The sequence below is a fragment of the Limulus polyphemus genome, unplaced genomic scaffold, assembly GCF_000517525.1.
Source record: "Limulus polyphemus unplaced genomic scaffold, Limulus_polyphemus-2.1.2 Scaffold436, whole genome shotgun sequence".
Taxonomy (NCBI): Eukaryota; Metazoa; Arthropoda; class Merostomata; order Xiphosura; family Limulidae; genus Limulus; species Limulus polyphemus.
The window spans coordinates 118,411-145,433 of record NW_013666046.1 but is presented as its reverse complement, the minus strand read 5'-3'; the positions used below and the strand labels follow the sequence as shown (position 1 = coordinate 145,433).

The 27,023-nt window shown below is 35.2% G+C and overlaps 1 protein-coding gene across 1 annotated transcript in view; it reads left to right on the top strand.

Annotated features, from left to right (window-relative positions):
* The first annotated feature begins 279 nt into the window (after positions 1–279).
* The window catches only part of LOC106458262 (dnaJ homolog subfamily C member 10-like), a 48,982-nt gene continuing 22,238 nt past the window's right edge, over positions 280–27,023 (top strand). The window contains exons 1-7 of the mRNA XM_013917747.2: positions 280–331; positions 1,371–1,655; positions 2,124–2,298; positions 3,801–3,851; positions 11,214–11,299; positions 18,583–18,708; positions 21,307–21,475. Of these exons, the coding sequence (XP_013773201.1) occupies positions 1,497–1,655; positions 2,124–2,298; positions 3,801–3,851; positions 11,214–11,299; positions 18,583–18,708; positions 21,307–21,475 (766 nt within the window). The 5' untranslated portion in view covers positions 280–331; positions 1,371–1,496. The remainder of the gene's footprint in view (positions 332–1,370; positions 1,656–2,123; positions 2,299–3,800; positions 3,852–11,213; positions 11,300–18,582; positions 18,709–21,306; positions 21,476–27,023) is intronic.

Sequence of the window (27,023 nt, the reverse complement as noted above, 5' to 3'; positions counted from 1 at the left end):
TTCAAGGTCGAATTATTTCATTTATGATATTAACAAATATGGTAGAACAAATATGATATAAACAAATATGATAGACCAAATATGATAGAAACAAATAACTTATTATATATATATATATATATAAAGTAGGTATTAAAATTCCAGTAAAATATATCGAAAATAATGACGTTTGAGACGTAAGCCAATGGGCTTATGAACCGTCAGCGGCAATGACAAAAACTAAATGAATAAAAATGCCACCTACCGGTCATAGTTACACTTTCATTTTTAGTTTTCACTGTCCAAAGAAAGACATTTTCGAAGTTAGGTTGTCAGTTGTGTTTGTTGACCAGTAAGTTTTAATATAACATTATTAATGTGAAGTAGTTAAAAAAAAAATATGGTAATTTGGTCAGGTGAATCTTTTAGAGTGTTAAATTGATTAAAGTAGCATTATTTGCGTTGGGCTAAGTTAGCATTTACTGATATAGTCTATACTGAATAATTAGTATAGTGTACGGTTAGATCTTAGCCAAACTCGGCTATCTCCTACTCATAAGCGGTTGGTGACCGAGAGCATAGAGCGAGAATGAACTAAAGTGTGTGGGGGTGTCCGAGTAACATCTCCATATTTGTTATACATATAATACAGTAATAAAAGATGCACTTTAGTGATTGAAATAATGTTTTTGGAACTGTTATAAAATAATGCTGAAAAAAGAATTTTAACTGCACTACAATTTGTCTTGAAGTTGAACTTTCTCTTACTACTAGTACTAATACTAATAGTAATACTATTGTATTACTAATACTAGTTTTAGTATTACTTGTATCAGTCTTAAGTAGGAATGTAGTTTTGTTCAAGGTTTCATTTGATGCCATTAATGTTATAATAAAATTAAGAATTGAGTAGAGGTGTATTCAAATATATGTCAATGAAAGATTTTTTTTTGTTTCATTTTCCTGCCTAAACCCTTTTATTACTGGATGGTCTTGCATCTTTTGAAATATGTTATATGAAAGAATCAAAAGCAAAAGAAAATATAAAAGGTTAAATCTGATGTTAAGAGGTCTTGAATATTTCTATTATAATTTCAGTATATGTTTCCCAGAAAATGTTTAACTACCTTTGTTTCTTTATATTAAGGATCTAGGATGATAGTACTTTATTTAATATTGAAAATATTGTCTTATCAGTAAGGCCAATAAAAGTGAATAAAGAAGAAATACATTAAACAGTCGACATTTTATAAGTGGTTTACAATGACACTGGAATTATAATTCATGGTTCAGGGATTTTTTTATTATTATTGGGCTTTTTACATATTTGGTTTATTAATTTTTGTTTAGTTGCTACATTTTAAAATTTATGATAAATTTTATGTTTTCAGGAAGTTGCATCAATATTAGAAAGCACTTCATCTCACCAAATTAGATCAATTTAGTTTTTGTGCACATAGAAGTTGACAAATCATCACTATTTTAATAAGAATAAACAAAGTGTGACTAAAAAAAAAATGCTACTGAAATTTGGATTAGCTGTGTTGTTTCTTTCATCCTTCACTCTTGGAGAAGATTTCTATGAGCTGCTAGGAATTGGTAAAGATGCTGATAATCGAGAAATTCGGAAAGCTTTTAAAAAATTGGCTCTCAAGCTTCATCCTGACAAGAATAAGGTAAGATATGTACCATGCATAAATCTAATGATCATTCCATTGGCATTAACATATCTTTTAATATAAGAATGAAGATGTAAGTATGAAAATAGAACTTGGAGATAACAGAAAAAAATCAAAATACTAATTTGCATAGAGAAAGTGTTATAATTTATTTATTGATAGTGTATTAGATACTAATCAAGACATCTTTAGATTGTGTAAGATGCACAAGCACCTGACTATTATCATTTGATTTGATTACTTATTCAGAATGGTTGCTCTTTTGATTTAAATAGGATGACCCTTCAGCTGAAGAAAAATTTGTTCAGTTAAATAAAGCAGAGAGAAAGTGTTATAATTTATTTATTGATAGTGTATTAGATACTAATCAAGACATCTTTAGATTGTGTAAGATGCTCAAGCACCTGACTATTATCATTTGATTTAATTACTTATTCAGAATGGTTGCTCCTTTGATTTAAATAGGATGACCCTTCAGCTGAGGAAAAATTTGTTCAGTTAAATAAAGCATACGAAGTTTTAAAAGATGAAGAAACTAGAAAGAAATATGACCTCTATGGAGAAGAGGGACTAAAGGATGATTTTGGTCATGGGTGGCGGGGAAAATATCACAGCTGGAATTACTATTATGAAAGCTTTGGTAAGTTTATATGAGTGTTGATTTCATATCAAGTCATGGTACAACATGCACATCTAGAAAAACATTTATTTGCTCAAGGTTTCAGGACAAAATTAGAAACTGACACGTTGATACAATTATAAATTGAAAGATGTTAAGGAGCCTTTTTTACTCCATCAAGGACGTTCTGTACCCCAAACCTCCCTCCATAAACAAAAGGGCCAAATTTAGCAATTAGGTTTATCTCCCAAATATTCATTAACCCATTTCCTAACTCTTGTAAACTTGTAGTACCTCCCCCTTTAAATGGAGATTTTGTAGCTTTCTAAATCTTAAATTTATGACATATATATGATATATATATATATATATATATATATTGTGGTACCAATTGACATGCAATCTGTAAAAAATGATGCTGCTTTCTGCCTTGATAAGCAATTCTGCCAGCCATGTATGTCTGTGTGTGTGTGTGTGTGTGTGTATATATATATTCACATACATACATAGCTGGCAGAATATACATATATATATAAAATGGATGATTCACTACTTTGGGTATATAATTAGATTTGAAGGTAGATTGGTAGAGATGAGTAATGAAATCGAATCAGGTATACATGGGCCCCATGCTTGGTATTGCTGGCACACAAAAAATAATAATCATTGGCTGAATTTTCCCATGACGTTTGCTTGGTTGTCAAGGAGATGCATCACCAGATTTTGTCCAATCAGACCCCTTGGCTACAACTCTATAATAACCCACATGTTTAATAATAATATAACTATAATAACCAGCACATTTCAATTTTGAAAATGCCCATATTAAAGCTTGCTTCTTCAGCTCAGTAGGCTAACAAAGTCAAAAACAGGAAGATAGTCCAAAGAGAAGACCTCAAAATTCATAATAAAATTCACTGCCTTTGCCATCACAAGTTATAATTTGCAGGGTCATACAGTTGACGAAGTAGGAATACGTCTTTGAGAATCTTTTTTTTCAAGTTTCAGTCTATAAGGATTTATCAAAAAGAACATAAAAATATACATAAGTTAAAATGCTAATTAAGCAATACTTAAAGGATATGACCAAATATACATTAAAAAAAATGTTATGAAATATTAGAAATAGGCTAGTCATTCCCTATACATAGTTACTGGATTATAATTAATTTCCAGAAATCATGTTCATAAAACATTTAATTAGAAATAATTTTGAGAAGAAAAAAATTAATCATTATTTGCTTGTGTGTGTTAGATGGTAATCTAAATTTTTCTTTTCTTGGGTTTATCTTTTGCATGTTTATATTTGCATTTTGAGCAATGAAGTAATAAATTATTTTGTGTTTCCATTTTAAGATTTCTCTCAGTATTGAATTTTACTAATTTAAACAATATATTGCAAACACTTATCATACCCTATATTGATAAAATCTTTGTACAAAACATTACAGTTGTCAGTCACCTAATAATGTTCGAAATCTGGGTTATTTTAATACAAATAATGTTTTTGTTACCTTTGACAGGGATTTATGATGATGATCCAACTATTATAACACTAAGTAAAAGTGACTTTGGTAAGTGTACCTTCTAGTTGTTATAAATAATGTTTTTGTTACTTTTGACAGGGATTTATGATGATCCAGTTATTATAACACTAAGTAAAAGTGTACATTCTAGTTGATATAAAAATAATACAATTGTGTAATTTAACTGAAAAAATAGAACTGATAGATTAAGAAATTACTTAAAATATACATATATTCAACTCAGGATGATCCTTCTAAATTTGGTTCATCAAGTTTAAAAGCATCTTCTATACGAAAGGAGTGAAATTTTGATTATTTTTTTTTAATGTGCATCTTCTATTTAACCTCTAAATATAAGTTAAATAAAATGTAATGTGTTAGCTGGTGTGACAAATGTATCACATTTATTATCTGAAAACAATATCTGTGTATATGATATTGTCATAACTTAAATCTGTTGTTCAACATTAGGCTGTGATAACAGATGTTTTAAAAGTCATTACATTAATATAATATATAGTTGTTAGCTCTGTTTTGTTGATTTGTAGTTATTCCAGTTTCCAATGTTTTCTTAGAACAGGTGTGTTCATTGTTGATTAACTACTCAAATTTTGTTTTACATGTTTTTGTGGTGGTTCACAATAATGTAACTTTCCTCTTGGCTTATTAAGATTTTCAGCATTTTATGTAAGTTATGAATTTAACCTAAATTTTAGAAGAATGAGATAATTGATAGAAACTTGTAGAATAAAGTAATGCCTTGTGAAATGATAAATGTTTGATATTAATGTCAGTTGATATTGACTTAAATTCAGTGGCAGCTCATCAGGTGAGATAAGTGAAGTTCAGCTTCACATAGAATTTACAGGTTCATGTTCATAATCTCAACACTAAACCATCATTTATGAGAATGTAATAAACATTAATTAATTGTAAGTAAAGCTTCAAAAAAGCTTAACATTTCTATATAAGAAAGCTGTTTATTGCATTCAGACAAAGAATGCTAAGCATGCCAGAATGTCCTGTTGGCATGGTAACAGGAGGGTTTGGTTAGGTAAGCTATAGATTGAGTGGCAAGGAAGTGAGAAACATGAAGATGAGAGTTCTGAGATATGACACATGTTGATTTAGTGTGGTTGAAAATCTAGCCATTTTTAGCATGTGCCGTGCCTGTCAAATAGGTCAACAACTGCCATCACTTAAATATAATTTCAAGCTCATTTGAATAGTTACTGTAATGCAACAAGTTATAAAATATTTGTTTTACTTTTTCTCATATTTTGTAGGAATAACATTGTATGAAGTGAACGTTAGTTTAAAACAGATCTTGTAAAAGCTTTGAAAATATTTAATTTATTGAGATTTGTTTGACATTTGTACTGAAATGTACTGTTTGCACTGTAGAAAATGTGATTTTGACTACACATAATACAGTAAAAGCTAATTTGAAATATAAAGTATTATGAACTAAATGCAAAAAACCTTTTTTTTAATTGTATATACACTATACCTTTTAGATATTTGTTTTTTGCATTTTTGGGGAGTGACTATTGGTAAAGTTATCCACTAGAGCTGGGCAATATAATCAATTACCTATGACAAGTGATTACATCGATTAAAGTTGCATAATTTAATCAATTAATTGAAATTAGTATTAAATCAATTAATGAAAATTAATGTTTCTGATTATTGCTGTTTCTGCTTATTCCAACATTTGCTGAAAGAAAATTACAATTTAAATCAATTTTCAGGAAAATAACCAACTAAAAATTGGAAAATTAAAGTTTTTATTATTACTATTTTCCATGATTTCAACTATCTGAGTAATCAAAATATTGCCATTATGTATTTTCTTGTTAAGCACAAAGCTACAAAACTTTGGTCTATTTGTGATTTGCCCAATTCTGGCGTTATTAGTTTTTTTTATTTAAGTTTGTTCAGCTTTAGTGATTCAGAGGTGGAAGCCTTATAATTTGAAGGTTTTTGTTTCGATTCCTATTACCACCAAACTTGCTCACTCTGTCTTTATTATGATAAAGCTACAAAGGCTATCTACCATTGTCACTAATTTTATCTGTTGACTAGAGGAAAGGCAACTGTCCGACAGCACCCTCTTCCAACTTTTTTTCTTGTATGTACCATGGTTCCAAAACATACTTACCTCTGCTGCCACTTATAGCTATTACTCGACTGTCAGGGTTTAATCTTTGATCAACTAAGTATTGGTCAGAATTTTTTCTTGCTTGTTCCAGTTTTTTATACTCCACTCAATTGCCTTGGCAATATATGTCTCGTGATAATCTCCACCTATGACAATGCACCCTCTATTTTGGTACTGTGTATAAGCACCTCATTCAGATAATTTTATCACTTTTTCTTGACAGTGTTTAGACACTGGTTTCTCTAAAGAAGTGCTGCTATAGATAACATCCATGGTTTCAATTTTTGCACTGCCTTGTTGATTTCTGTACAAATTTTATTTAATAATTCTATTAAAAAAATTGTTTTTGCAACACGCCATTTTCAGGCATGAATTTCCAGGTCACTGTTTCCAGTATGGAGGCTAATCAGCCCACCCACCCATTCCACCTCTGTTATCTAGTATTTATCAACGGTTGGAGGGGTGGAGGGGTTCACTCTCAGTTGAGGCTGTTCGTGATCTGAATTGTTGTTAGATGGAGACGTATATTTGGTCTGGGGGGATTCTGAGGCTGCTTTTGTCAATGATCCAGGACATTCTGAAGAGAAATTGGACTTTTTTTTTTTCCAGTTATTTTCACTTACTAGGTTGGCTTCTTAAGAGGTCAATTTGGATCAGCCATCTCATTCTCCATTTCTTCAGTTAACAGTCAGGTTTGGGAGGTTTTGGAGCTTTCCCTGGTTGCCTTTGAATCTACTTCTTCCTTGATGGCTGAAAGGTCTGAAGGTGACTACATAATTTTTCTCCTTCACTTGATATTGCTGTTCATGCTGGGAGGTTTACTGCTCAGTTACAAGACATGATAGCTATGCCTTATCCCCCCACATTTGTTGGAACAGTGTGCTTTGGCTTGCAACTGCCAGAAGGATGTACTGTATATTTAGATTCCCAATGACTTGATCTTCTTTTGGATGTGTGGGGTTCCAGATTGGACCCTGTGATCACTTTGAGCAGATCACAATTTTCTAACTGATGCTAATGTTCAAAAATATTTATCTTCCCTCCAAATTTTGTCGGAAGTCTCTCAGTGTTTCCCAAATCAATTTCATGATGAATTGGGTCCTTTGTTGACCTCTATCTTGGTAAGATTGTCAGCTTTTGCTCTTTCTTTGGTTTCCTGTCTTGTATGTTGTTGGGATTTATTGGGTAAAGATGCCTTGTTGGAGGGAGTTTGGGTGTCTTTTTCAACATGTTTATAAGCCTGGCTCAGTCAGCTCCAGGCTGTGGAACAGGCAATCAGGCTCTTACATTTCCTTCTCCTACTACAATGATGTGGGCATCCCTTGAATCTCTGATTCCTTCAACACAAGCACACATGCTGTCCCTCCAGTGGTCGCTGCATGACCTCTGATCCATTAGATCATCCAGTCTTCTTACTCAGAAGCAACATATTAGCTCTTAAGTGGTGGTTGGATTGGACCAACACTACCATACGTGTTCTTATACCACCCCCTCTTCCCAAGATTCATCTTCTCACAGATGCCTCACTTCAGGATTGGGTGCATATATTAATGGTTAGGAATTCCAGGGTCTGATGACTAATCTTCCTTCCATATCAATATTTTAGAACTTCTTGCTGTCCAATGGACAATGGCTCAATGTCTAGCTATATTGAAGTGGAAAATCGTCAGGCTTCTTTCTGACAATTCCACGGTGGTATCTTACATTTCCTGTCAAGGGGACACATGTCCTTGGGTCCTTTGTTTTCAAACTATGGATATTCTCTACTGTGCTCACTCCCATCATATCAGCCTCCTGGTTTGCTGTGTTCCATGGGTGATGAATTTAATAGCAGATAACCTGTCTCAGCCCAATCAAGCTCTCCCAATTGGATGGATGCTCCATCACGAGGTTTTTCAGTGGATTTGCTCTCAGTTCAGGACTCTGATGATCAACACATTCACCACTCATTAATACTCTCAACTACAGGCATTTTGGTACCTCATCCTCGGACTTTGGTGATAGATGCTTTCAGTTAAGATTGGATAGGATTTCACCTTTATGCCTTCTTCCCCCGAGTTATCTTTTACCCAGAGTTCTGCCTATGGTTTGATCCACTACTTGTCAAGTAATGTTGATAACCCCGGATTGGCTGGCCCAACCATTGTTTCCTAAATAAAGTTAGACCTTTGTCAAAAAGCCAAATCAAAAAATTGAGATATGGTGGGCACATTTGGGTAAAGTGGGTTCAATTTCTTTGTGGGAAACCATTGGTGATAAGTGTGCCATTTCCTTTGATAAACGGCCATTGTGGGTCTATGGATAGATTCAGACAAATAAAAGGCAACTTTAAAATTTAAACCCAGATGTTGTGTGAAAGACTACATAACTTCAATACATGAAGTCTGAGCTTGGAAATGTCTGGGTGTAAAATGTCTGATCGATGTTGCCTCAACAGAGATGGTGAAAGAGGAAGTGGCAGAGGTGGACACTCTTGAAGATACTGTAGAAGGAGAAGGCCAGATAGCACAAGGGACTCAAAGTTTAGAATACCAAATAGTAGATGATAAACCTTCCATATGTAAAGCAACAGTAAAGAGGAGAAAAGTAAAAATACTCACCCCTCCTTATAACCAAGCAGATGTGGTCAAAATGGCCACAGGGGGTAGGCAAAAATCCTCAGAAGAAGAAACTGCCAGATTGTGTAAATAATGTGAGAGAAAATTATTGGGAAAAGTCCACATACCAGCCCGCACGATGCCTCCAATGGGCAATTCAAACAGGCAGCTAAAGACATAGAAATGGGATGAATCTGATGAGATATGACTCGCACAAGTTTCCTTGCCTGTAAAGAAAGCCCAGAATAAGCAATATGGATCAATTTGCAAAGCCATCTTTTCAAGGTCATTGGGAATAAATCCTGAGAAACTGAAGAATCCCAATGAATAAAGAGTTGATTTCTAGCACCTCAAAAAGGAGTTAGCAAATCACAACATTTCAGAGCCCTGAAAGGACATAACAAACGATCAGGATCCAAGCAGACATAGAGGTGAGAAACAGCTGACAAATGAATTGGTGAGAAGGATTTGTCCCCTTCCCTGGCTGCAAGAGTCTTAGGAAGAAAGGATCTATCAGGGAATAGCAGGACATAAGTGGAGTGGTAAAGAGTCCTGCGCACATGTAGTGCAAACAACTAACTCTGATTTGCAACATTCACATGCTAGCAGCAACAAAAAATACACTTTAAGGAAAAGGTGATAAATGGTACATGAGACTAAAGGATCGATTGAATGTCAAGACAAAGCTTGTAATAGTACCTTTATATCCTAGTTCGGTAATTGAAAAGGCCATTTGGGACAAATGACTCAAGACAATTTCCAGAGCCCCTTACTGAATTTTTTGCACTGGATCCTACTCTGTGGCGAGTGTTGCCCAGAGAGGTGTGCTTTTACGGATCCAATTCTGCACCAGCAACTGATTTTTCTCTATACTTACTACTGGTTACAACAGGCTCTGTAGAAATGAGGTGTTCCATAAGACCATCTGGGAGGTCACCAGACAGTATTATCATATTAAGCTAAGGGGATCCTGCCTATCCCTGCCAATCATCAGCTTGAATAAAATGGGGTCAGTTTGCTATTAAAAATATAGAGAACTTGGTTCACCTATTGCACTGTTTCCAGAGCATTGATCTTTAGGACTCCCTAATGTAGGGTGGTGAACTGAGGCTTTTCCTCCAGTGTGTTTGAGTGAATTCTTCCACTCTTTGAGAAGAGGGTGAAGTTGGAGGACCCTCCTACCCAGGTCCCTGGATGTTTTTCCCAGATGTTGGTAGAAGCAGCACCAGCCAATGCAGGAGCCTTCTCGTAATACTCGTTTAGATTTGATGCACAGCTATCCACTTGGGATGTTCATGGCCCTTCTTTTTGATCAATGTTGGTTCAGTATATTGTTTGTGGAAGGATGTCCACTATCTCCTTGTAATTCTGAATGTGAAATGGTCCCATCCTGGGTTTTTGGTTGAGCACAGTTGTTCCATGTCCTCCCTATAATTACAGTGGCAAGTGGGAGGCTCCTTGCCCATTTGTAGGATGAATGTTCATAATTTCAGACCAGATGAGCTCTGTTCCTTTGGATGAGTAAGCCATACATGATCTGTTATTTCGAGCCTGAGCTTCTTCAGGTGGAGGAGAAGGTTTGTCCGCTTTAGTGTTTCTTATTTTCTCATCGTGATTCCGGTGATTCAGAATGCATCACTCAATGTTGAGGCTACAAGTTGAGATCCAAAACCCATTAATTCCAACCCCAAGTAGTGGAACCTTGGCTATCTCGTTGGGGCTGGCCTGTAGTTGATGATTACTCATCCACAATTTCACTCTTGACACAGAAACTAAGTTTAGAGTGAAGAGCATTTCTGTTCTGGATGTAGTGCAGTTCCCCTCACTTGGGAACCACTCTTATCTTGGTACACCAATGATCTGTGTAGATACTTTCTGTATAGATAATGCCCTCGCCGGCCCTCCACCTTCTCATTTTGGGATTCTGGCTATGAGTGGCAGCAGAGGTAAGCATATTTTAGAAGTTTACATTTTCCTAAATTGAAAATGTATTTCCAATAATACTTATCTCCACTGACACTCTCCTGCCTTTACTTCCCATAAGAGCTGGTGTTAGAGACTGGGATAGTATCAGTCTTGAAAAAAATGAAAATTATCTGAATGGGGTGCTTATATACAGTACCAGGATAGAAGGCACACTGACGTAGGTGGAGAGTATCGTGTGACATATATCACTAAGGGCAATTGAGTTGGGTATAAAAGACTGGAGCAAGCAATATAAAAAAGAAAATCAGACCCACATTTAGATCGACAAAGATGATACCCTGGCAGACAAGTAATAGCAATGTGTCAGTGAAGGTGAGTATTATTGGAAATACATTTTCAATTTAGGGAAATGTTAACTTTGAGGAACACTTTACAAATCAGTTAATCAAATGTAATGAATTAATGAGATCATTGATTAACTGATATGCGAATAAAATACTACTCTACTCACCTAGCTCTGTGAATCACTGTATATTGTTGTTGTTCTCCTCTTGATTGAAGTTTTTGTGAAAAAAGTAAGTTTTACTAATTGTAAATTGATGTGTACGTAATCATTACTGAGCATTACCTATGTTTTGGTTTGAATTGTTGATATTAACTTGAACACATTGGTAGTAGTGAACGATATTAGTTAGTTGTTTAAAGTATTACTATAACACTGTACAGATCAGTCAGTTGTGGGATCGCAAGACACGTGGTTCATCAATTTTTACTCTCCTCAATGTTCTCATTGTCACCACTTGGCTCCTGCTGTAAGTTAACATTTCATTCTTGTATACATTTAAAATTATTGTAAGCATCTGGATTGTTATTTTGTGTTAAAAACCCATTTTATTTAAAAATAGAAATGTTTTTATAATAGTGCTTATTGTTATTATTATTTTTTTTAATACTTGTTGCTGTATACATACAGTAAATGTATAACTTAAAGTATCTAAACTGTAATTTCCTATTATAGAAACTTTGGGAAATTTTAAATTGTGTACCTTTTTGAAGGAGTTGAAGAAAGCTAATAACAATTAGAATGAAAGCACAAAGTTAAATGTTTTCATTCAGTTTCTTTAGTACTTTCAATTTCTTTCTTGCGTGATGACTGAGCGGTTCATTGATACAAAGCTATTATTAAACCATGGTAATGTTGTAAAAGTCATAATGTGTGAGGGGGAAAATGTATAATTTTCTGTGTTAGCATAGCATACTTAAAAAAACTGCCTTAATTTTTTTATACCATGAAGAATGGTAATAATAGTTAGCAGAATTTTTATTAGCTCAACTTTTCTATTTTTATCAGGACAACTTAAGATTTAGAGAGGTAATTTCTGGTTTGAGGATGTATGTTTTTAACCTGTTCAAACAGAACTAATGGATGGTGGTGGGGTGGGGATGCTAATCTCTAATGTGGTTTTATTTTTGGTTTGTTTTTCTACAACCTATGGATAACACCTACCTTTGAGAAGAGTACAAATCTCCACACTTTATAATATAAAAAGTATAAAAATGTATAAATGGTAGAACTTTTTATGCAATCTATATTATTGATTTCTTAAAATTACGTGATGTTTCCTATGTTTGACATTTACAATTAAGATTACACATGTTTTTGGCTGTATAGGTTGGCTGATTATACTTGTTGATCTTATTTTTCTAAACAGTCTTTTCACAGTTATTAGATAGATAAATCCTTGGGTGACATTTACAGCAGATAAGATAGCTTATTGGATTTTTTTTTTTGTGTGGTGGAAGATAAACACTAGTCTATATTTGTCAACTTTGCTTGTGTGGCAAGCAAATTGCATAATTAAGCCTTATATTTCTTTCGTTCTTTTTCCTGCTTTAATTTCCTTTTTAGCTTTAATGGTGATTTAATAGGTTAATTTTTTATGATTGTGCTATTTATTAACCAGTTATTTTTGATGATGAACTCATTGAAAAACACTTGCTGTTTTCATGGGATGTGCATAGAAGTATACTATTCTTTACATGTATTTTAACTTTGAATTAAAAACAACAACAATTTATTATGTCTTAAGTATATCAACTAGATCATAACATAATCTAACCATTTTAAAATTGTATCAGTGCTCCTAAAAATCCCCTTCTCAATGTCTGTGTTCTTTTGTTTCAAAACATGAAATTAAATGTTACAATGTTATGTGTTCGTGTGTTATTACACCTCAAGGTTACTCTAAAAAAAGAATAAATAAAGCCGATTCAATAGATTTTTTGGAAAATAGATTACCTTACTAGGTGTAACAAATATTTTGGGCTCAAAGCTTCTTTTCATCAAATATATCATTCGATCTCCAACTATAATTAAATAGTATTTAAAGCTGCATTAACAAAATAATCAAATCTGTTGTAAGATAGCAATGGTATGTATCAAATATGTCTACAATTCTGAAAGTTCAAGACTAATTCCTTTTGAGGAATGAATCAATGTCAGTGGTAATGTTTCACATTTTGAATCTACTGTTTGACTTGGTAGTTTAAGTTTATTTTAATATGCTGATGACTTTGACATATTTCTTTCCATGAACTGTAATGTATTTTTCTGTATATGGGAGAATTATAAAGAAAGTTTTGAAGTTCAGTGTGTTGTAACTCTTAAACAGTATGGTAAAGGAAGAGGAAATTTCATAGGGCTGTTAAGGGTATCATGGAGATGCAAACATCATAGTTGTCAAATGCTGCTACCAGGGGTGCCACCATGATCTAGTGTCTGATCAATCACAGGAACTGTTCAAAATATACTACTCCAGTGTCCAGAATACATTGCATATGTGAGACAATGGACATTACAACAACGAGCACCTCATTTTGTATGCTGGTCATTTCCCACACAATTTCATCAAGGAATTCTGGAAACACTTAAGGGTTTCCCATGGTACACATGTAATATGAGGCACCCCCACAACCAGAAATGGTTGGTTATCAGTATGAGAAGGTACACAATCCTGCATGAAAACTGTTGCAGTAAGGCAATCACATTGATTGTGGCATTGGATGGTACCATGGAGTATTGACTGTGCAGCTTTACAATCCATGTGCTGATGGCTCTTCAAAATAGTATGGTCCAATAACAGTCAGCTGTGAAACTTCACCACACTGTCACCTTAGCATCGTGGAGGTGTACATACATAGGAAGTGTTGTTTATGGCTTAGTTTTGACCATATAATGTATTTATGCACGTTGACACTTCAAAAATGGGTGAAGTATGCTTCATCAGTCCATAAGATATTGACGGGCCATTAGTCATCGACTTCTAGTCTTACTAAAAACTGCAACCCAGACTCAAGATATATGATTAAATCTGTCTTCTCCAGTGCTTGTATATTCGGGTGGAATGAAAACTAAATTTTTTTTGCTAATCAATTTCTCCCGTAGTGCAAAAATTGCGTAATGATGACAGTAATTCACTGTTAAAATATTTTTATCCTAAGCATTGGTTTTATGGTTTTGCAAATGCATTGAAAATTTGTATGGTATTTGATAAAACTGCATATAATTTTAAGGCATTAGTTGGGATATTTGTGCAACTCTTTGCTAAATTCGACCATTATGTGGCTTAAAATATCCAGAACCCATTATGGGGAGGTGGTTGCACATTGGTTTCTACCCCAACCACCCTGCCTTTGTAGATCTTGTATTAATTTAGTCACGTGTGTAATCTGACTTGGTGTTGAAATGAGGTGTAATTTTTCTTCATCTTAAATGTGCTTGAATGAACCTATCTCAGCTCTCAGGTCCACAAATGGCAGCAGAAGCTTCAGTAACAAAGTATACTCCTCATTCTGTGGCTTGAGTATAAGAAACTGGTCAAACTATAATTTTGGGGCAAACTCTTCCTGATTTACTAGCTGTATGAGCTCTTCATCAGAGATAAGTTGGGTTAGAGGAGGTTCCAGCCTTTCATCATTTTGCCAGTCAACAATTAAATCAAAATAGTCAGATGCATTGAAATTCATTTTGGGAATTCTGAAATATCTGAAATCTGTGCAACTGTGTCTTGCTGTTCTGGCAGCCATTATTCTTTGAAGGGCTAGCCTTCTTATATGTTCATGGTCATCCACAAGCATAGCAATCAACACATTTTCAGGGTGACCATAGTAACCATTTCTCTGAACTACCAGCTCAACAACTGCTTTCAAATCTTCTGAAAGGTATCTCAAACTCCTAATTATCTGCCACAAATTTTTTGCACCATCTGTATATGAAGAATGAATTATAATACAAAACTAACTATGAACATGGACCTTGCAAACAAATGCAGCCAGTACATGAAGGGATTCTGAAGGACTTTCAGTTGCGACTTACAAGCGTAGGATTATCTTTGCAGTTGTTAGCCCTCATGAATGGCTTCAAGCACCTAGTTCGTGTCTTTCCAAATCTGATGAGCAGATCCCATTTGAAACAAAGTGTCTGACAAATACAGCTGATCAATGCTTAACTCAGTATTTTCTATGCACTGTGGTAGATCAATAGGAATTGGAACAAATTTTACAATAGAGTGATGTTCCCGAGTAGCTATTGCTTTGCCAACTTCTCCCATGAATACATTTGGTCCATGTGTGCAGCCATCGATATTGGAAGAGATGCTGAAGAAGTTCGTTCATGTGCAGCATACATACCATCCGTTGTATAGGCCTTCCCAAATTGTTTTCTAGGAGTTTAAGCACACCACCTCTAGGCCCAGCATTTGTCACTGTACCATTGCAGCCAACAATGTTAAGAATGCCTGTATTAATACAACCTTCTGATAGAAATAAGACCATTTAATCAAATATGTCATTACTCCTTCCAGACAGTGGAGTGATATGGCCAACATATATATTACCTGTGGTACTTGAATAAGAGTAATATGCTCTTCTGTATTAGTTTTGAGATAATACTTCATTCCCTGTTTCACCATTATTCTTGTCTTATCCTTTCAACCATCAAAGTACAGTCCCTTACACTGCAATGATTTGGCACTATCTTGTGCCTCCGCTTCCTTCTTTCTCATCTCAACTTGTGTCTGTCTATTACATGTGAGGTGTCTCCTCTTTGTGGATGATGCCAAGATCTTGTATCACAGAATTACAATGGCTGCTGCAGAGTGATCCGAAGCACCATACTGATCACAAGTCCTAGTCAGCACAGGCATACTAGTTCTCATCTAATGTGATGTTGATGAAGGTTCAATTATTATACCAACAGATGAGATTGAAGTAATCTTTAACTTAGAATTGTTAGGCTCGACATTTGTTTTTGATTCAAATAATGAAGAGATATGACATTCTTCTGCTATAGTCATGCTTGCTTTATCATCTAATATCCTCTTCTGACTTTTTATTTTATGTTCATATCACGTTTGCAGTTTTTGGTTAGTACTAAATCTAATCTTCCAATGCCAGTTTTTTGTTGTGTTTCCTGGTCATTTAAAAATTCTTTCAGAAATAGGAACTCAATAAGTTACATCACATCTGCAAGATGTTGAAATGCATTGGCAAGCAGATATATATCAAACAATTTCATTGTTTCCTTGAGAAAGTTCTGCCATTTAGAATCAAAGGTAGGTGTTTCAGCCCTCTCAATTGATTTCATCAAAGCCTGATATTTATCACAACACTTATGTATTTTCCTTGTCAAGCTATTATGAGAAATAATTGGAAATGGATCAATTTCCCATAGGTCTTCTACAACTTTCTCAGCAATTTCAGCAACCTTTGGTTCAGCATCTCATGCTAATAGCTTCAGTTTTAGTAGTATATGCTGATACTGTAAAATAATATCTGCAATTATTGGTAGAACATTGATTTTCGACGGTCTTGCATCAAATCCTGATACCTGTGAAAATGCCGACAGATGTTTATTTATAGTTCGCCTTGTCAAACTTGGGATGAATGCTGTAATAAAGAAACATAGCACTACAGCAGGGTGACAATTCCTCTTCAAATCGCATCTTACTCAAAGTGCACTGCATTCATGTAGTAGCTACTAGCTCAAGGAAGGTTGCCAACTAGTACATTTTTATAGCTAGCTACCCTTGAAAAATATATTTCATTACTTCCTGAGCATGAACAATGCAAACAACTAATGAAATTTTACTAGTAACTATGCAAGACAGGTTGAATGTCAGAACACAAGTATTGGAAACTTCAGGCATTTTGTGGAACCAGTAAACAAACACAAAACTGAATATTTTACACATTTATTATAAACATACAAATACAACTATTATACCCATGGAGAATTTGACATGAATTAAAAACGTTTTTTGCTCCACCCTATTGTACACGATGCAGCTTGTAAGGAATGATCCACAAACTTGGAGAGCCTTACAAACAACTTAAATTGGCAAATCCATACCCCATGCAACACAATGTGCTCTTGCACCCATGTGCACTTGTGCTGGTATGTACTGTTACATCATAGTTCCAGTAGGTGTTCATAATCTGCTTGTATATGGCTTATTCACCAATGCAACCTGTCATCACACAACAATAGTGGAACAAGGCCTTGTTCAGATGCTGTGCACTCTGTATTCTTTGAATGTTGCTTTGGCGTTGCATCTTTTGAAGTAATAACATTGCACTAGTACATTTTATTGCCAACACTTACCAGTTTTATGTTGGCTGAATGAACTAAGCTGCAATTGATAGATCCACTCATGCCCATGAGAAGTATGGGGAAAAAAACCCACAATTATGCCCCTAGTGACAACATTTGACAACTGTGACATTTGCACCTGCATTAAACCCATATTACACATGTACAATTTCACCTCCTTATACACTACTGTTTGTGGGATATAACAAGCTCAACTGCAAAACTTTTTATAATCACTATATATGTTATTACATTTTAGATTATTTATTGATAAGCACAGAGCTACACAATAAGCTATCTTTGCTGTGCCCACTGCAGGTATTGAAAGTAAGCATAAGCCCTTAATTTACTGTGAAGCCACTGGATGCTTACATTTTAGAATTGTGTTTAATACATTATAAAAATGTGTCAGAAAATGAGGATATATTTATATTTTCTTATGTTGAAATTTTCATAATTTTATTGTTCATATACACACCATTTGTGTATCTGAGTTGAAGTGATTAACTCTTTAAGCCCGAGCAGACACTGCTGGCATCCAGCTGAAAATCTCAATTTATCCATTGGATGGTGACAGTGTATGATAACTTTTATCTCTCTTTGGCTGAAAACTAATCCAAACCATGTTATTATCCATAAAATTTAGAAAATTGAAATTTCATAAGGGATGATGATAATTATTAGAAAATCATGAAAATAATTCCAGCAGAGTGTGCAAAAAATTACAGGTTTAAAAGAGTCAAGGTATTGTTTTCTGATAAAACATGGTAATAGTGTAAAAAGTTAAGAGCAAGATCTGAGATGCAAAAAATGGTGCATGTATATATTAGAAAGTTATACACATTTTCTTTTTAAATCAAAGGAGGAGAAACTGATGTATTTGGATCAGTCATTTTTTATTTTTTTTTCAGTCAAGTGATACCCAAACTTTTTGAGATTGCAATAGGTGGAACATTTTAATAGTTTCTTATTGAAAATTTTTTATTAGAGATAGTCTAATAAGAGAAGGCACACCTTGTGGTAATATAGCTATCGTAGCAATGGAAATTTTCAAACAAAGGAAGTCTCCCATAGAATACAAAGAGGACCATATGATGTCCAACAATATAAACTGTTTGAATGCCAGTAAAGAACCAAAAACAAATCAGTGCTGGAGACTTGTAATTATCATTATCACTTTTACTAGTGGTTTAAACTTATAATTGTTTTTTTTTATATTATTAATTGCACTGCATAATGATTAACACTCTCGAGTCAGTTAATATCAGTATCATTGTCATGTCTCCCCGTATTTTAGAGGCTCTCTGGATAATATCCACAAAATTTTTTTTAATTGTTTAGAAAACATCTTAGTAATAATTTCAGTTAAGTATGGAGCCTCAAATGTTCATCTTACTTATACCTTGATTTGTGTTTTATTATTATTTCTTCTCTTTTATGGTTAAGTGGCGTGAACTAGCTCGTGAACTGGAAGGTGTAATTCGAATTGGAGCTGTAAACTGCGAAGAAGACTGGGGTCTGTGTCGAAAACAAGGAATTCATTCTTATCCTTCTTTACTTATTTTTCCTAGGGTAAGATCTCATTCATTTATATTGAAGTGTTATGTGTATAACATTAGATACTGGAAACAGTACACGATGAATATTTTAGTTCTACCTAGCCTGTAATTGTATTTTTATGTTGAAGGTGATAGTCTGTCATAAGGGAGTTACACTGATTTTGTTATTATATATGGGGTTGTTGGCTAGTTCCAAATGTTCCATGGTGAATGAGTACAGATGAACATATTAACCCTTTCCAGATGGGTCACGGGTCAAAGGCCATGTCATCGCATTTGTTGACTCGCATTCAAAATTTTATTTTATCTACTATTTCATGAAATAAATTTGGTATCAAACTGTAGATTATAATTCAAATTTTAGTATTATACATTATTAAATTATTTTATTTAAAAGTAAATATTAAAAAACACAGTTAAACATTGATTTTTGTGTGTCACATGGTATGTTTAATGCAGAACTTGTTCATATTAGATGTTTGTAATGTCAATATACTAACTCTATAGTTTATTGTGAATTAGAAACTCAAATTGCCGATATTGACAAGCTAGAATATAAAATAAGAATGTCTTATCATTTCTATTTGCTAAGATATTGCTCATGTCATAAATCAAACACAGTAGCACCCCACTCATGTCTTTCCATTTTTGGAAATGCACCCTTCTATATATAACATGAATAACCAACTGAAAGCTCAGAATGTCCTCTTAGTGGCTTTCTTGGCCATTTTAAATTCTTAGGATGCCATTTCTTTTGGAACTAAGGTAGGTTGTGTCTTTAGTCTGCTCAAAATTTCATATTTTTTAATAGTTTATTTTTTTATAGTTTATTGTGAATTAGAAACTCAAATTGCCGATATTGACAAGGTAGAATATAAAATAAGAATGTCTTATCATTTCTATTTGCTAAGATATTGCTCATGTCATAAATCAAACACAGTAGCACCCCACTCATGTCTTTCCATTTTTGGAAACGCACCCTTCTATATATAACATGAATAACCAACTGAAAGCTCAGAATGTCCTCTTAGTGGCTTTCTTGGCCATTTTAAATTCTTAGGACGCCATTTCTTTTGGAACTAAGGTAGGTTGTGTCTTTAGTCTGCTCAAAATTTCATATTTTTTAAACTAAAATACAGCTTAGTTATTAAGCTTGATAAATTATAGTGGAATTCTATGGTATTTATGTAGTAATTTATGGTATACCTAAGATGCACTTTTTTACCCCAAAATTTGATGTCAAAATCTGCTTGCGTCCTATACACCGAAGGTATGAATAATATATATGTATATATACGATATACACAAGCTATGTGTAAATATATTTAAATAGGCATGCATAGTTTAGTTCAACTGAGTGTGTTATTTATAACAATAGTAGTTTTTTTTTCTTTTAAAAACATAACTATTTATAATGCTCCCTAAATAATAATAAAAAAAATTACAGTGAAAGCAATGAAAATTTTGTAGGTTTTTGAACCAAACTAAATAACAGTAAACATTTTTTTGATTTACAATATTTTCTTATTTTGATGTTTTAAGATCTTTTGTGCTGAGAATAATATATACTAATTTTTAAAGGAATTTTTGTTCAATAAAAATCTTTCAAATGCGACTGTAGCTTTTTTCCCCCAAAACTTTGTCTTCAAAATAAAGGTGCGTCTTATATTCCGAAAAATACAGTACTTTCAAACTTTGTGACCAATAAGAATGAAAAAAGTCACGGCTGCTTATTTTTATTTCTGATTTTGCAACTTTTTCATCACGCATTGATGATTTGTCTACAGGTTGAAGAATCAAGTATATCATTGAGGTAAAGGTAATAACAGATAAAATATATAGTTTTACTGAAAAAAAGTTTTATGTGTATCTAGGAGGTTCTAGAGGTTATGCAAATTAAATTTGAGATTTTTGAGACAAAGAAAAGTATTTTTAACCTTAATATGAAAATCCCTTTGCACTCAAAAAAAAATTGATATATTCAGTAAAACTCCCTCATTAAAAAAAAAATCAGATTTTTCATGTACAAATAACTTGTAATGTTTACTGAAAGTCTGCCAAATTTTGTGAGCATACACATACTGTATTAAAAGTTATAGTATTTAATATTTGTAATGAGAGAGAAAAAGCTTTTCTTTGGTGTATGACTAACTGTGAAAACTATTTTTATATAAATTTGAATCTTTTATGAAAAAAAATTAAATTGTAGTCTTGATATAAAAATTCCATGTATATATATATTCAAGTAAAAAAAATAAAAATACAATCCATTAGGTTCTTCTTTTTTAATTGTGTGTAATATTGTTATCAAATACTTATTAAAGTCTTTGACTAGTAGTTTTCTAGCTTCTCAGAATTTCATTTTAACAAGGTAATCAATGAATGTATGAATAATCTGAAAATTTTCTGCTTAACAAAGGAACGACTGCTTGTTTTTAACAAATACAATATTTAAAATGGGAATAGAACAAATATATTTTATTAATGATGTACAAACATGATTTTGAAAATTCAAATTGTAAAATGATTTTCTTTTGTAAATAATGTGTAATTGTGTAATTATTTCATGTGTTGTTAGTCTTTATTAAATATTTATGGACTTGTTTAATAGAGGGAAAAGTATAATGGTGCTAGGGATGCAGAAGCTATGGTTGAGTATGTTCTTCAGACAATTCCCGATACTTCAGTTGACTTGACCAATGAAAACTATGTAGAAATGGTGGAACAAAATTCCCATCGAAGCAGTTACTGGCTAATTATTCTGTGTAGTCAAGAAGAGAGTAAGTAGAAGACTTTATTCTTACAAAGTGTTTTAAAACAATTGTCCATACAGAGAAAATAGTCATTTATATCTGATAACTTAAGAAAACTGTCCTTTACAAGTGAGGGGGAGAAAATTATTTTTTCAGTTAGACTTGCAATATGAACCTGAAGGTTCTTTGCAGACACTATTAATACATGATTTGACTTTACGTTCTCAAGCCTTTTTTTTCCCCCCGTTTCTTATTCATACATTTTGTCATTGCATCTATTTGTGAGTTAACTCCATAACTCTGTTAAATTGTTACCTGTGAGACTAAAGCTATAGAGATTGAAGCTGTGGCTTAATACTAATTAGGAATTGGGTTATAATTCAAATATCATTATAAAAATACACTATAAACTTTTGTCTAGGTAAGATAAATTATGAATGTCCCATATGTCATTTATCAGTTCATAATTTGTAATTGAAAAATAGCTTCTCCCAAAATAAATTCTAGATTATATGTTATTTGAAAGAAAGAAGAGAGAGAGAGAGAGATTTGTCAGCATGGCAGCCTCTGTAGTTAAACTTAATTGATTAACCATTTGCCATTTGTAGCAATGTCTTCTTTCTCATCCCCTCCCTTCTCGGGCCCGGCGTGGCCAGGTGGTTAGGGCACTCGACTCGTAATCTGAGGGTTGGGGTTCGAATCCCCGTCACACCTAACATGCTCAACTTTCAGCCGTGGGGGCATTATAATGTGACGGTCAATCTCACTATTCGTTGGTAAAAGAGTAGCCCAAGAGTTGGCGGTGGGTGGTGATGACTAGCTGCAGGTAGCCCTCGTGTAGCTTTGCGCGAAATTAAAAAACAAACAGGCCTCCCTTCTCGAGGTGGATTCCTTAACATGGTGAGAAGACTTCTCAGGAAAGGTTCTGCATCTTTACTTCCTCTGGGATCTGAAAATCCACCTACGTGGTTGCCATGCGTGGAGACCTGTGAAGGAGAGGATCCTGGTGGTTGAGTGATATGTGGAGCACAGCAGCACACCACTTTGGCCTTGAATTCCTGTAGATGGGTGGCCTTGGGGTAGCTCCCTTAGGGTTAATCAGCTACTCCTGTTGGGCTAAGGTCACCAGAGTACCAATGTTAGCCATTTTCAACGGGTGTCATGGACATTGTTTTTGATGCTGGTGTATGGGTATAGTGCTCATGAAGCCCTGGCATTGCTACAATGTCCTTGTTTGGCTTTGTAGTGTGTCCCCTTGTAGGGCTCCATGGTGGGTGGGGTCAGTGGGAACTGAATTGTTTTAATTTTCTTATTGATCCCCCAAATCCTGAAAAAAAAAACACATAAAAAACAGCTAATAGGTAAGCAACCACATTTAGAAGACTTTGAACAGCAGTCTCCACCCCATTTTGCACCTGTATCTTGTTTTTTCATGTTGTATTCTTTAACAGACAAACCTTTAGGGCAGATGTTTCCCTTTTATTGAGATGAGATTAGAGGGTCTTCCTGACTCTTCAAAGTCAGTGAAGAAGCTATGTTCTGGGGATATCTTGGTAGAAACATCTACACCAAAACACATTGAACTCCTCCTGAATTTGAAGGCCATTGAGAATATACCTATTGAGGTTGCTCCCCATACTACATTGAATTCCTCCCAAGGAGTGATTTACAAAACACCTGCGAGTTGGAGATCCATACCGGCTTCTCCAGCCAAGGAGTTTCTGTTGTGCAATGCATCTCCACTCGTAAAGAAGGAATTATGCTGCTTACCAATGTATTGCTTGTATTGATGTTTACATCACTACATCCACCTGCCACTGTGAAGGCCTCTCAGGTGTTTCCAGTGTCAGCAAGTCAGACATTCTAAGGCATCCTGTTGTTGTTCTTTGATGTGTGCTCATTGTGGTGGCAAAGACCATGATATCTATGTGTGTCACCTGGACCCTCACTGCATCAATTGTGGTGGTTCCCCTCCCTTCTTACTTTCGATCTTGCCCTAAGTGGGTGGAGGAGAAAGAGGTGCAATGTTTACCTACTGTTAACAACATTTCTTACCCCGAGGCTTGGAAGTTATTGTCCCTTACTCCATCTCAGACATATGCTGTTGCACTGCTTCAGGGGAAATGCAGATAGACCTTTCCCTGTCTTCATCAGAGTCTTTCTCACACCATGTGAAGTATCTTTTGCCCTCCATAGTTGCACGAACTACCAAGTCAGTGTCTACTCTTGTCTCTGTCCCCATTGTTGCATGTTGTGACTGCTTGGATCCATCTCCTTCATCCCAAGGTGCAGTACCATTATTCAGTCATACCCTCAGTCACTGGAGTCTCCATCCTCTGACAGAGATCTGCCCAATCGACCCAGGGCAGGTTCCATGAAGGTTGACAGACCTTCTACTAAAGAAAAATTGTGTGGTTGCAAGCAGAAAGGTTCTCCACCTAAATTAAAATGGCCACTTTTCCAATTTGGATGACATTAAGACCTTGGTCGATTCCTATCATCCCATGTGTATCTCCTTACAGGAAACATTCCTGAAACCTGCTGCTACTGTCACCTTTCAGCAGGTTTTTTAATACTGAATAATAGGTTGTGTGATAGATGAATTCATGGAGGAGTAGGACTGCTGGTTGACCAGCACATACCCACCTTTTCTGTGCCACTCGATGCACCACTGGAGGCTGTCACTGTCTGTATTTCCCTGAGTCATTCCATCACTTACTACCTATCAGACTTTGATGCTTTTATAGAACATTTACCGTCTCCATTTTTCATCTTGGGAGACTTTAATTGACACAATCCCTTTTGGGGGATTCTGATATTGATGGGAGGGATTGTTCTGTGGAGCTTATGCTTTCCGATCACAACCTATCTCTCTTCAATACTGGTGCCTTTACCTATTTTCATGTACCTAGTCAGTCTTTTACTGCTATTGATCTATCTGTCTTTTCCCCTTCACTTTTTTCTCATTTTTTTTCTTGGAGGGTTGACAGTGAACTAAGGGGGCAGTGATAATTTTCCCATCATTTTGAGGGAGATTGGCCGTGGTCAATGCCACCTGACCCAAGTGCCACTGTGGAACTTGGAGCAGGCTGACTGGCTCTCTTCCACCTCTCTCTTGGAACTCAGTCCTGCTGCTGTTACTCTTCCATCTATTAACAACTGCATGGAAGCAGTAACTGATTGTATAATTCAAGCAGCTGTTCGTTCTATCCCCAAAACCTTAACACGTTTCCCACGGTATCCTTGTCCATGGTGGTCTCTTGCCTGCCAGCAGGCATAGAAGGCTCAGAAACAGGTGTGGGATACCTTTTGCAGGTATCTTACCCTTTCCAACCACATTGTTTTCCAGTGGGCCCATACCCCTGCTCAGCAGGTCAGACACCAAAGCCAGAAGGAATCTTAGATTAAGTTCACAACCAGCATTTCTTCTACCATCAGTTCCAAAGTCATCTGGGACAAGATTTAGAAGGTCAGTGGGAAGTATGCTTTCCATCTTGCTCTCTGTTGGCTGGGGAGTGCTTTTCTTATCTCTCCAGCACTTCTGTTTCTTCCACTGCCTTCTTGGCCATTAAGTCTTAGGCAGAGCAATTTCTTCTTTCCTTTCGGGCTGATCGTCTCTATGATTATAATTGCCGTTTTATGCTGGTGGAACTTAAGCACACTCTTCATCAATCTGGCAGTACATATGTTGGGGCCGATGACATTCACTGTTAGATGCTGTGCCATCTCTCAACTGTCTCTATTGCTCTTCTTCTTCTGGTTGTTTTTAATTAGATCTGGCAGGAGAACATTTATTCCTGATTCTTGGCACAAGGCTATTGTCCTATTTTTTTCTAAGCTTGGGAAGGAAGCTATGTTGACAATTTCCACATTTCTTGTCAGTCATCAAACATTAGGTTTAATGAGCAGCAGCAGCTTCAGACTGCTCTCACTTGTTTATTGAAGTAGACCACAGCAGATGGTTTTACTCTTTTTTTTCTCTAAAACTGTTTGCATTCATTTTTGCCATCCACAGGATTTACACCTTGATCCTGAGCTCTGTCTTGATGGTGTTGTTTTTCCTGTGGTTCCTGTTTTACTGTAAGCATACTTTCATTTCTCATGTCAAGCAGCTACGTGTCAAACGTACAAGGCCACTGAACATCCTCTGTGTCCTCTCTTCTATCTCTTGGGGAGCAGATCAATGTTCTATGTTGAAGATATATCATGCCCTCATATGTTCCAAGCTTGACTATGGGTTCATGTTTATGGATCTGCCAGGCCCTCTGATTTGAAGGTGCTGGACCTTGTCCACTATCTGGGGCTGTGGCTCTGTCCAGAGGTTTTCCGCACTTTGCCAGTCTAGAATTTGTACACTGAGTCCCACGAACTTCCTCTTCACTTCTCTTGTTTGCAACTTTCTTTGCAATGTGCTACTAAGCTTTGATCCTTACCACAGCATTCCACCTGGGGTTGTCTTCCTTTCTCAGTGGGGTGTGCTTTTTCAGAATAGATGGTCTTACATTCCTCCTTCTGTCCTTCGTATCCAGGTGCAGCTGGTTGAATTGGGTATGTCATTGGATGACGTTGCTGTCTCCAATGATCAACCCATCCCACCATGGCTTATTACCATCCCCACCTGTGACCTTTCTTTGAGTTATCTGAGGAAGGTGGTTACTCCCAATTGGAAGTACCATTTTCTTTTTGCTAATCATCTTACGAACCATTCTTCTGTTTCTTTTTTTTATGGATTGTTTCAAAATTGGGTGACTGTGGGCTCTGCCATGGTTTGTTGTGGCTCAGTGGTTGCTTGCAGGATCCTGTCTACAGTTTCTGTTTTCACTGCCAAGTTAAATGCCATTTCTCTTGCCCTGGATCACGTAGAAGCTATGCTGAGTGACTCTCTTGGCTCTCTACTGGTTCTGAAATCATTTAATATTAGTTCTCACCCTGTTCTCATTGATATTCAGAAATGAATGGCCTACTTTTCTAAGTAAGTGAGTCTGCTCTGGTGCTGTCAGAGCCTTGCCTGTTCCATTTATGGACTATGATTCTGTGATCATGGCACAGCTCCACTCCAGGAAGTTGTCTTGGCTAGGATATGCATTAGTCAGTTTTTTAATTCATAGTCTTCTTTTATGTGGGTTTGATCAACCAATGAGTGACCTTTGTAACACTCAAGTTGCAATAGCCCACATTTAACTGTTGTGCCATTGTTACAACTGTGAGTGGCAATACCATTTTAGACATGTCCTTTCTACTGGTTTACTCCTCACCTTGGACGATGTCATTGGCGATGGGGACACTGTCCAACTTGATTGTGTTTTTATCTTTTTATGGGCCATTGGCCTTTTTACATCTATTTGAGATCTTTGACTGATTTTTGGACATCATTTAGGTTTTAACTTGTTTCTTTTTATTTTATTTTTTTATAGAGTTTTACTTCTTTTTATTCTTATGTTTATACTGGTTGTTTGGCACAGATAGCCCCATTATGTCATAAAATCCCAAATGCTTTTTTTCAACCTAGTAAACTGCAAATTTAGAAAGAACCTATATGTAGTCTTATTTTTTTTTTTTTTTTTACGTTAATTAA